A 12760-nucleotide genomic window follows, 5' to 3' on the forward strand; every position below is an offset into this window, starting at 1 on the left:
CTGTTCCAAAATGTTTCAAATGGTTTTCAGTTGCGTGCCTTAATGAACACAACCCTGTTGGTTCTCCTCCTCTCTGTGTACCAGACACACGTGTGGGGAACTGTTTCCTGGAGCATGGACCCAGGGGGGACAGGCGGTCCTGCAGTGTGGAGGTGGGGGTGGGAGTCAGTCGCTCCTCCTGCTGCTGCTCCCTGGGGCGTGCCTGGGGAAACCCCTGTGAACTCTGCTCTGCTTCCAACACCTGTAAGACACACTGTTTGATTATGTGATTGTTTATTTAGCTTCCTGTATCATTGCATGTGTAGAGGCTCAATGAAGAAAAGGAGGGTGAAATGCATATTCTAAACTTGAGAATACTGGTGCCGGGCAAAACAATTATTTAATTCCTTTATGTACAGGCTCACATACTCTTATAACAATACACACTCACAACAGTGTAATGGGACATACCCCTTTTAGGTTTGCTGTAGTCGGTCTGAGTAGGTTAACAAAGTATGCATTTAGATTTACAATATTTTATTTTATGCTCGTACAGACCAGGTTAGTCTGATTTGGCTACACCTCATCACTACGGTTTCTGAATTCAGTCAGTTCTACATTCCTCACTACTTGTTCAATGATTGGTCCTGTTACAGTCAAACCTTTCGGCTGTGTTTACACAGGCAGCCCAATTCTGATAGTTTGCCAATAATTGGTATTTTGAGCTAAATATCGGAATTGGGCTGCCTGTGAAAATGGAGCCTTTGTTACTCGACAACAGACAAAATGGAAACGTATACTTGAAGTGTATAACCCATATGAGTGTACTGATATGAAATGTGTTTTGCAGCGGACTATAATACACTCTGCCCAGGAGGAGAGGGTTTCAGGCCCAACCCAGTCACCATCATACTAGAAGGTAACCATCCGCTTACTAAAGTAGATCTCTGGTAAACTACTTTAACTATGCCTTGCATACTGTACTGCATAGGTGCAGAAAAACTATTCATAATACATGCTCTCTTTTTCATTGTTATTGTTATTGGTATTTTATCAGGATCCCCATTAGCTGATGCAAAAGCAGCAGCTACTCTTCCTGGGTTTCCACACAAAACATACAGAATGACATAATACAGAGCATCAATAGACAACAACAGCTCAAGAACAGAACTACATAAAAAAAAAATGTAAAGCACACGTAGCCTACATATCAATGAATACACACAAACTATCCAGGTCACATGGGGGAGAGGCATTGTGTCGTGAGGTGTTGCTTTATCTGTTTTTTAAAACCAGGTTTGCTGTTTATCTGAGCAATATGAGATGGAAGGAAGTTCCATGCAATAAGGGCTCTATATTATACTGTACGCTTTCTGGAATTTGTTCTGGATTTGGGGACTTTGACAAGACCCCTGGTGGCATGTCTGGTGGGATAAGTGTGTGTGTCAGAGCTGTGTGTAAGTTGACTGTGTAAACAATTTGGGATTTTCAACACATTAAATGTTTCTTATCAAAAGAAGAAGTGATGAGGTCAGTCTCTCCTCAACTCTTAGCCAAGAGAGACTGACATGCATAGTATTTATATTAGCCCTCTGACTACAATGAAGAGCAAGACGTGTCGCTCTGTTCTGGGCCAGCTGCAGCTTAACCAGGTCTTTCCTTGCAGTACTGGACCACACGACTGGACAATAATCAAGATTAGACAAAACTAGAGCCTGCAGAACTTGCTTTTTGGAGTGTGGTGTCAAAAAAGCAGAGCATCTCTTTATTACGGCTAGACCTCTCCCAATCTTTGCAACCATTTAACCTATATGTTTTGACCATGACAGTTTACAATCTAAGGTAACACCAAGTAATTTAGTCTCCTCAACTTGTTTTACAGCCACACCATTTATTACCAGAATCAGCTGAGGTCTAGCACTTAAGGTAGGATTTGTACCAAATACAATGCTCTTAGTTTTAGAGATGTTCAGGACCAGTTTATTACTGGCCACCCATTCCAAACAGACTGCAACTCTTTGTTAAGGGTTTCAGTGACTTCATTCGCTGTGGTTGCTGATGCGTATATGGTTGAATCATCAGCATACATGAACACACGTGCTTTGTTTAATGCCAGTGGCAGGTCATTGGTAAAAATAGAAAATAGTAGAGGGCCTAGAGAGCTGCCCTGCGGTACACCACACTTTACATGTTTGATATTAGAGAAGCTTCCATGAAAGAAAACCCTTTGAGTTCTATTAGATAGATAGCTCTGAATCCACGATATGGCAGAGGTTGAAAAGCCATAGCACTTAAGTTTTTTCAACAACAGGTTATGGTCAGTAATTTCAAAGGCTGCACTGAAATCTAACAGTACAGCTCCCACAATTTTCTTATTATCAATTTCTTTCAAACAATCAGCAGTCATTTGTATCAGTGCAGTACATGTTGAGTACCCTTCTCTATAAGCATGCAGAAAGTCTGTTGTTAATTTGTTTAGAGAGAAATAGCATTGTATTTGGTCAAACACAATTTTTTCCAACAGTTTGCTAGGAGCTGGCAGCAAGCTTATACTGTGGGTCTGCTGTTAGAACCAGTAAAGGCCGCTTTACCACTCTTTGGTAGTGGAATTACTTTGGCTTCCCTCCAGGCCTGAGGACAAAGACTTTCCTCTCGGCTCAGATTAAAGATATGACAGATAGGAGTGGCTATAGAGTCAGCCACCATCTTCAGTAGCTTTCCATCTAAGTTGTCAATGTCAGGAGGTTTGTCATTATTGATCGTTAACAATAATATTTCCACCTCTTGAATTTGTCTTTCTGTCCATAATTTCATTTAAAGTACTCCAAAGTTTTTTCCCATCATTCTTTATATAATTTATTTTGGCTTCATAAAAGTTTCTTCTTCTTTTTGAGTTTAGTCACATCATTTCTCAATCTGCTGTAAGTCAGCCAGTCAGATGTCCTGCCAGACCTATTAGCTACTCATTTTGCACCATCTCTTTCAACCATACTGTTTTTCAGTTCCTCATCAATCCATGGAGCCTTAACACTTCTAACAGTCAGTTTCTTAACAGTTCTAACAGTCAGTTTCTTAACAGTTCTAACAGTCAGTTTCTTAACATTTCTAACAGTCAGTTTCTTAACAGGTGCATGTTTATCAATAATTGGAAGAAGCAATTTCATAAATTCATCAAGTGCAGTGTCTGGATGCTCCTCATTAATCACATCAGACCAACATATATTTTTTAACATCATCCACATAAGAGTCACAGCTCAATCTTTTGTGTGATCTGTTATACACTATTTTAGGCCCAGCTGTTGGAACTTTGTCTTTCCTGGATATAGCCACTATATTGTGATCACTGCATCCAATGGGTACAGATACAGCTTCAGAACAAAGTTCTGCAGCATTAGTAAAAATGTGATCGATACATGTAGATGATCTTGTTCCTGTAGTGTTTGTAAACACCCTGGTAGGTTGATTAATAACCTGAACCAGATTACAGGCACTGGTAACAGTGAGAAGCTTCCTCTTGAGGGGACAGCTTGATGAAAACCAGTCAATATTCAGGTCCCCAAGAAAGTAGACCTCTCTGTTTACATCACGTACACTATCAAGCATTTCACACATATTATTTAGATACTGACTGTTGACACTTGGTGGCCTATAGCAACACCACAAAAGAAAAAACTTTAGATGTGCCAAGTGAACGTGCAACCACAACACTTCAATAACACTTGACATAACATCTTCTCTAAGCATTACAGGGATACGGCTCTGAATATATACAGCAACTCCTCCACCAATAAGCATTTCTGTCTCTTCTATAAATGTTATATCCTTGTATTGCTACTGATGTATCATCAAATGAATTATCTAAGTGAGTCTCAGAAATGGATAATATATGAATGTTATCTGACGTTAGCAAGTTATTGATTTCATGAACCTTATTTCGAAGGCTACATATATTAATATGGGCTATTTTCAGCCCTTTCCTGGGTAGCTTATCAGAGACATAATACTGAAAAGAGCAGACAAAGCATGAGAAGAAAAGATACATTCAGCAGTCCATTAATCAATTGGTGTGTGTGTGTGTGCTGCGGGGTTGAGGCTACGAACCCATAGGCTTGGCTCTCTCATTCCTTCCAGGCTTCTGGGAGGGAGGGTGAACAATGAGTCTGTCGTAGCGGATGTATGCAATGTCCTCACGCGCTCTGGCAGCTTTCATGGCTGGGATCAGTTCTTTCCTCTTCTGGCGCACAGCTTCAGGATAGTCCTCGTTGAGGAAGATATACGTTCCTCTCAAGTTCTTGGCTCTTTCCAGAACAGCTACCTTGTCTTTGAATCTCAGGAACTTGACTACTATTGGCCTGGGCCTGTCACCTGGGCCTGTCACCTGGGCCTATCACCTGGGCCTATCACCTGGGCCGGTGGTTGGTTTTCCAATCCTGTGGGCGCGCTCCACCTCAATCTTACTGTGGTCCATCTTCAATTTCTCAGAGATCATTTCCCTCACTTTGTCCTCAGACTCCATCCAGGTCTCGTGGAGATTCTGCAATTCCGTCCACAACCATGTTGTTTTGACTTGATTGTCCCTCTTGAGAGTCTAATTTTATCTGTCATTGTTATCATGGATTCACACACAGAACTGATGTCCTCTCTCAATGACTTACAGATTGCTGTCATCTTGCCGTTCTCTTGATTCAACTCATTGAGCTGACCCTGGGAGAACTGCAAACTGTTCTTCAGGTCCTGGACCTCTCTGGTCAGGTCGTCCATTCTTTTATTAGTAGAATCCACCAGTATTGTTCTTCAGGTCCTGGACCTCTCTGGTCAGGTCGTCCATTCTATTATTAGTAGAATCCACCAGTATTGTTCTTCAGGTCCTGGACCTCTCTGGTCAGGTCGTCCATTCTTTTATTAGTAGAATCCACCAGTATTGTTCTTCAGGTCCTGGACCTCTCTGGTCAGGTCGTCCATTCTTTTATTAGTAGAATCCACCAAATCAAATCAATCAAATCAAGTTTATTTTATATAGCCCTTCGTACATCAGCTAATATCTTGAAGTGCTGTACAGAAACCCAGCCTAAAACCCCAAACAGCAAGCAATGCAGGTGTAGAAGCACGGTGGCTAGGAAAAACTCCCTAGAAAGGCCAAAACCTAGGACGAAACCTAGAGAGGAACCAGGCTATGAGGGGTGGCCAGTCCTCTTCTGGCTGTGCCGGGTGGAGATTATAACAGAACATGGCCAAGATGTTCAAAATGTTCATAAGTGACAAGCATGGTCAAATAATAATCAGGAATAAATGTCAGTTGGCTTTTCATAGCCGATCATTAAAAGTTGAAAACAGCAGGTCTGGGACAGGTAGGGGTTCCATAACCGCAGGCAGAACAGTTGAAACTGGAATAGCAGCAAGGCCAGGTGGACTGGGGACAGCAAGGAGTCATCATGCCCGGTAGTCCTGACGTATGGTCCTAGGGCTCAGGTCCTCCGAGAGAGAGAAAGAAAGAGAGAAGGAGAGAATTAGAGAGAGCCAAGATTTTCAAAATGTTCATAAATGACAAGCATGGTCAAATAATAATCAGGAATAAATGTCAGTTGGCTTTTCATAGCCGATCATTAAGAGTTGAAAGCAGCAGGTCTGGGACAGGTAAAGGTTCCATAACCGCAGGCAGAACAGTTGAAACTGGAACAGCAGCAAGGCCAGGTGGACTGGGGACAGCAAGGAGTCATCATGCCCGGTAGTCCTGACGTATGGTCCTAGGGCTCAGGTCCTCCGAGAGAGAGAAAGAAAGAGAGAAGGAGAGAATTAGAGAGAGCCAAGATTTTCAAAATGTTCATAAATGACAAGCATGGTCAAATAATAATCAGGAATAAATGTCAGTTGGCTTTTCATAGCCGATCATTAAGAGTTGAAAACAGCAGGTCTGGGACAGGTAAAGGTTCCATAACCGCAGGCAGAACAGTTGAAACTGGAACAGCAGCAAGGCCAGGTGGACTGGGGACAGCAAGGAGTCATCATGCCCGGTAGTCCTGATGTATGATCCTAGGGCTCAGGTTCTCCGAGAGAGAGAAAGAAAGAGAGAAGGAGAGAATTAGAGAGAGCATACATAAATTCACACAGGACACTGGATAAGACAGGAGAAGTACTCCAGATATAACCAACTGACCCTAGCCCCCCGACACATAAACTACTGCAGCATAAATACTGGAGGCTGAGACAGGAGGGGTCAGGAGACACTGTGGCCCCATCCGATGATACCCCCGGACAGGGCCAAACAGGAAGGATATAACCCCACCCACTTTGCCAAAGCACAGCCCCCGCACCACTAGAGGGATATCTTCAACCACCAACTTACAATCCTGAGACAAGGCCGAGTATAGCCCACAAAGATTTCCACCACAGCACAAACTAAGGGGGGGCGCCAACCCAGACAGGAAGATCACGTCAGTAACTCAACCCACTCAAGTGACGCACCCCTCCTAGGGACGGCATGAAAGAGCACCAGTAAGCCAGTGACTCAGCCCCTGTAATAGGGTTAGAGGCAGAGAATCCCAGTGGAGAGTATTGTTCTTCAGGTCCTGGACCTCTCTGGTCAGGTCGTCCATTCTATTATTAGTAGAATCCACCAGTATTGTTCTTCAGGTCCTGGACCTCTCTGGTCAGGTCGTCCATTCTTTTATTAGTAGAATCCACCAGTATTGTTCTTCAGGTCCTGGACCTCTCTGGTCAGGTCGTCCATTCTATTATTAGTAGAATCCACCAGTATTGTTCTTCAGGTCCTAGACCTCTCTGGTCAGGTCGTCCATTCTTTTATTAGTTAAATCCACCAGTATTTGGACAAAACACTTCAAACTATCTTCTTGTTGTAACAACTGCTTGTTTCTTTTTGTTCATTTAAAAGATCCTTCACGTGTGATAGAGAGACACCACTGTCCTCAACGGTACTCCCCCCGGCTTTGGTCTTTGTCATGGTCGCTAGCAACGTATGTTAGGCTGTTACTCCTGGCAGTTCCAGACAGGGCAGGTCACAGGGAAAATTGAAAACAACAAACATCAGGGATCTAGACAGCCACAAACCCGGGACAATCCGCAGTCCCAGCCACAATGGCTAACCGCGTCGCGGGCTGCGTTCAAGAACAAGCTCTTTTAATATAAATCTATATGATCAATCTTTTGCAAGCATTTGTAATTTTAATACAGTTTTGGTTGCTATATCATGTAGAGAAAACGAAAACCTTTGATTTTGATTCCATTGATAAGAGTCTGTAGTTTAACCTTTGATTCTGATTCCATTGATAAGAATCTGTAACTTAACCTTTGATTTCGATGCCATTGATAAGAGTCTGGAACTTAACCTTTGATTCTGATTCCATTGATAAGAGTCTGGAACTTAACCTTTGATTCTGATGCCATTGATAAGAGTCTGGAACTTAACCTTTGATTCTGATTCCATTGATAAGAGTCTGGAACTTAACCTTTGATTCTGATGCCATTGATAAGAGTCTGTAACTTAACCTTTGATTCTGATGCCATTGATAAGAGTCTGGAACTTAACCTTTGATTCTGATTCCATTGATAAGAGTCTGTAACTTAACCTTTGATTCTGATGCCATTGATAAGAGTCTGGAACTTAACCTTTGATTCTGATTCCATTGATAAGAGTCTGTAGTTTAACCTTTGATTCTGATGCCATTGATAAGAGTCTGGAACCTAACCTTTGATTCTGATGCCATTGATAAGAGTCTGGAACCTAACCTTTGTTGAAACCAAGGCTCAAACCAAACCAAGGCTCAAATCCTATAACTGACATTTTTGCATAGATCTTCCATTGACATCGACACATGATTTGTGCAAATGTCAAACTAGGATTTTTGGGATGTTTCTGGAATCTTGGGATGTTTGGGATTATTGGGATGTTTGGGATTATTGGGATGTTTCTGGAATCTCAGGATGTTTGGGATCATTGTGATGTTTGAGGTCATTGGGATGTTTGGGATCATTGGGATGTTTGGGATCATTGGGATTATTGGGATGTTTGAGGTCATTGGGATGTTTGGGATCATTGGGATGTTTGGGATCATTGGGATTATTGGGATGTTTAGGATCATTGGGATGTTTGGGATCATTGGGATGTTTAGGATCATTGGGATGTTTAGGATCATTGGGATGTTTGGGATCATTGGGATGTTTGGGATGTTTGGGATTTTTAGGATCATTGGGATGTTTGGGATGTTTGGGATCATTGGGATGTTTGGGATCATTGGGATGTTTGGGATGTTTAGGATCATTGGGATGTTTGGGATCATTGGGATGTTTGGGATGTTTAGGATCATTGGGATGTTTGGGATCATTGGGATGTTTGGGATCATTGGGATGTTTGGGATCATTCTGTAATCTTGTTGTGGATCTTCTCCTCCAGACATAGATGAGTGTCTGGAGCTGCCGGGCCTGTGTCAGGGAGGAAACTGTGTCAACACGTTTGGCAGCTTCTCGTGTGACTGTCCTCCTGGCTACTACCTCAACATAGACAGTCGCATCTGTGAAGGTGAGACACCATGCCATTTAACATCCCATTCAATCATCTGTGAAGTTGAGACACCATGCCATAATAGTGATAATGCATCCTGACTGCTAATTTTCGTATAGCTTATATTATTTAATTTTTATTGTATATTTTTTACATACTGTAAAGCATTTTTTTTGCTTAAATCACTAAACACAACAGGCACTTATTAGACAGGCTTCTATTTGAGCCATGCTTCTATATCGTTAATGCACACAGCTTTTTCTAATTTGAATAGTTAATTGTTAAATTCCAACATTCACTTCCTGCATTTTAATCAATTTCTTCATTTCCGGCACTGTGTTATCGTTTACACTTTGTGTCACGTTTCTTTTGTCTTAAAAACTTTTTTCTTGACAAAGTAATTATTCTCCTCTTGGACTGTGGATTTTTCGTCAGTTCTTACTTTCGCCCCAATAGGGTGATCGGATGATTTGTAGGGGTCTGTTGACTGTTTTTGTGCTTGCCAGTTAACTATCAGTTCTCAGCTGTTAGCAGCCAATGGCTAGCAGTTCTCAGCTGTTAGCAGCCAATGGTTAGCAGTTCTCAGCTGTTAGCAGCCAATGGTTAGCAGTTCTCAGCTGTTAGCAGCCAATGGTTAGCAGTTCTCAGCTGTTAGCAACCAATAACTAGCAGTTCTCAGCTGTTAGCAGCCAATGGCTAGCAGTTCTCAGCTGTTAGCAGCCAATGGTTAGCAGTTCTCAGCTGTTAGCAACCAATGGCTAGCAGTTTTCAGCTGTTAGCAGCCAGTGGTTAGCAGTTCTCAGCTGTTAGCAGCCAATGGCTAGCAGTTCTCAGCTGTTAGCAGCCAATGGCGAGCAGTTCTCAGCTGTTAGCAGCCAATGGCGAGCAGTTTCTTACTGGCGATAAAAACGGATGATTGTTCATTACTGAATTATTTAATGTAACAAATCAAACATTAAACCTTTTAAACAATTCATGGTAATTCATGGTAATTCATGGTAATTCATGGTAACCTCATAAACAATTAATTTAGACCCTGTGTTTATTTGAAACAGATGTTTATTTTCAAAAAATGTGTGCTATTAAAAGGGACAGGCGGCAATTTGAGACTCAACGTTTAATTGAAGTTTTACGGTATATTTTTTAAATGTATTTTATATCATATACCGTAACGGTGTAACCCGATTTTAAAAAATCCACATACGTTCTAATAGTAGGCTCAAAATATAACGAAAACCAACTATGAGAAACATAACTAAAACACAACATTAGACACCATGCTTTTCATCAATACCGTGAACTGATCACCTCTGTGGCCCTGCAGACATTGACGAGTGTGTGGTGAATCCTGTAATCTGTGGTCCTGGCATCTGCTACAACACACTGGGGAACTACACTTGTGTGTGTCCACAGGATTACATGCAGATCAACGGAGGCAACAACTGCATGGGTGAGTGCTTCATTACACAACGTATAAATAAGAATAATATAGTATTTCAATGAGCGGACACGTTTATCCAAAGTGACTCACAGTCATGTGTTCTGTACATACCAGACCTGGGTTTAAATACTATTTGTTGGTCTTCTGTAGGCTCAGTTTGTAGGACATGGGGTTTGCAACACCCGGATAATGGGTTCGATTCCCAGGACCACCCATACGTAAAATGTATGCAAGTATGACTGTAAGTCGCTTTGGATAAAAGCGTCTGCTAAATGGCGTATATTATTATGTTATTTGAAATCATTTCAAACACTGTGCCTGTGGTTGATTGAGCATTCCTGGAATAGTCCCAAAAGGTCAAACCCTGCCCACCTGGCTTTCCAGGCAGGCTAGAGAAAAGTATTAAAAATATTTAAAAGAGTAGAAAAAAAGGAGGAAGGGAAGCACTGCTAAGGTACACAACAGTAGATGTTGGTAGACAGAAGCTGCTAAGGTACACAACAGTAGATGTTGGTAGACAGAAGCTGCTAAGGTACACAACAGTAGATGTTGGTAGACAGAAGCTGCCAAGGTACACAACAGTAGATGTTGGTAGACAGAAGCTGCTAAGGTACACAACAGTAGATGTTGGTAGACAGAAGCTGCCAAGGTACACAACAGTAGATGTTGGTAGACAGAAGCTGCCAAGGTACACAACAGTAGATGTTGGTAGACAGAAGCTGCTAAGGTACACAACAGTAGATGTTGGTAGACAGAAGCTGCTAAGGTACACAACAGTAGATGTTGGTAGACAGAAGCTGCTAAGGTACACAACAGTAGATGTTGGTAGACAGAAGCTGCTAAGGTACACAACAGTAGATGTTGGTAGACAGAAGCTGCTAAGGTACACAACAGTAGATGTTGGTAGACAGAAGCTGCCAAGGTACACAACAGTAGATGTTGGTAGACAGAAGCTGCTAAGGTACACAACAGTAGATGTTGGTAGACAGAAGCTGCCAAGGTACACAACAGTAGATGTTGGTAGACAGAAGCTGCTAAGGTACACAACAGTAGATGTTGGTAGACAGAAGCTACTAAGGTACACAACAGTAGATGTTGGTAGACAGAAGCTGCTAAGGTACACAACAGTAGATGTTGGTAGACAGAAGCTGCCAAGGTACACAACAGTAGATGTTGGTAGACAGAAGCTGCTAAGGTACACAACAGTAGATGTTGGTAGACAGAAGCTGCTAAGGTACACAACAGTAGATGTTGGTAGACAGAAGCTGCCAAGGTACACAACAGTAGATGTTGGTAGACAGAAGCTGCTAAGGTACACAACAGTAGATGTTGGTAGACAGAAGCTGCCAAGGTACACAACAGTAGATGTTGGTAGACAGAAGCTGCTAAGGTACACAACAGTAGATGTTGGTAGACAGAAGCTGCCAAGGTACACAACAGTAGATGTTGGTAGACAGAAGCTGCCAAGGTACACAACAGTAGATGTTGGTAGACAGAAGCTGCTAAGGTACACAACAGTAGATGTTGGTAGACAGAAGCTGCTAAGGTACACAACAGTAGATGTTGGTAGACAGAAGCTGCTAAGGTACACAACAGTAGATGTTGGTAGACAGAAGCTGCCAAGGTACACAACAGTAGATGTTGGTAGACAGAAGCTGCTAAGGTACACAACAGTAGATGTTGGTAGACAGAAGCTGCCAAGGTACACAACAGTAGATGTTGGTAGACAGAAGCTGCTAAGGTACACAACAGTAGATGTTGGTAGACAGAAGCTGCCAAGGTACACAACAGTAGATGTTGGTAGACAGAAGCTGCTAAGGTACACAACAGTAGATGTTGGTAGACAGAAGCTGCTAAGGTACACAACAGTAGATGTTGGTAGACAGAAGCTGCCAAGGTACACAACAGTAGATGTTGGTAGACAGAAGCTGCTAAGGTACACAACAGTAGATGTTGGTAGACAGAAGCTGCTAAGGTACACAACAGTAGATGTTGGTAGACAGAAGCTGCTAAGGTACACAACAGTAGATGTTGGTAGACAGAAGCTGCTAAGGTACACAACAGTAGATGTTGGTAGACAGAAGCTGCTAAGGTACACAACAGTAGATGTTGGTAGACAGAAGCTGCTAAGGTACACAACAGTAGATGTTGGTCGACAGAAGGGGCTCTTTGATAAAAGGGGTAAATTGGTCATCAAAAAGAAAGGAGAACCAAGGCACTCTTCATATAATTAATTAAAATGCCTTTATTTGTATGGCATGTACAATGGAAACAAAGTTTAAAAACTCGTGACTCGTTTCGGCTGCATGGCCTTCGCCAGGGAGTACTTGAACCCAGGTCTGGAATATACCCCCATCAGATTCCTCACACTGCAAAAATATAAACTCATTAATTAATGTGACCAAATTATAATTTTTTTAATTACATGACATTTCATTCATTTAGCAGACACTCTTATACAGAGCGACTTACAATCAGTGCATTCATATAAATAGATAGCTAGGTGAGACAACCACATATCACATATGGCACATCGTTACATTATTACCACCGTAATCAAATCTATCTTAACCACAATCTTCTACTACTCAACTGATTGTGCCACCGTGTTTCGTTTTTAACCCAGACATGAGAAAGAGCCTGTGCTACAGGAACTTCAACGGCACCACGTGTGAGAACGAGCTGGCCTTCAACCTCACCCACAAGATCTGCTGCTGTGCCTACAACGTGGGCAAGGCCTGGAACAAGCCCTGTGAAGCCTGTCCAACCCCCGGCACCGGTCAGTAGCACAGGCATGCACGTACACACACACACACACACACACA

At 42.2% G+C, this 12760-nt stretch overlaps 1 protein-coding gene across 1 annotated transcript in view; it reads left to right on the forward strand.

The window, feature by feature from the left end:
• The window catches only part of fbn2a (fibrillin 2a), a 222242-nt gene that overhangs the window by 158729 nt on the left and 50753 nt on the right, over nucleotides 1-12760 (forward strand). Inside the window, exons 37-41 of the mRNA XM_071351419.1 lie at nucleotides 85-243; nucleotides 830-898; nucleotides 8387-8512; nucleotides 9819-9944; nucleotides 12562-12714. Of these exons, the coding sequence (XP_071207520.1) occupies nucleotides 85-243; nucleotides 830-898; nucleotides 8387-8512; nucleotides 9819-9944; nucleotides 12562-12714 (633 nt within the window). The remainder of the gene's footprint in view (nucleotides 1-84; nucleotides 244-829; nucleotides 899-8386; nucleotides 8513-9818; nucleotides 9945-12561; nucleotides 12715-12760) is intronic.

Source organism: Salvelinus alpinus, chromosome 18, assembly GCF_045679555.1.
Source record: "Salvelinus alpinus chromosome 18, SLU_Salpinus.1, whole genome shotgun sequence".
NCBI classification, from domain to species: Eukaryota; Metazoa; Chordata; class Actinopteri; order Salmoniformes; family Salmonidae; genus Salvelinus; species Salvelinus alpinus.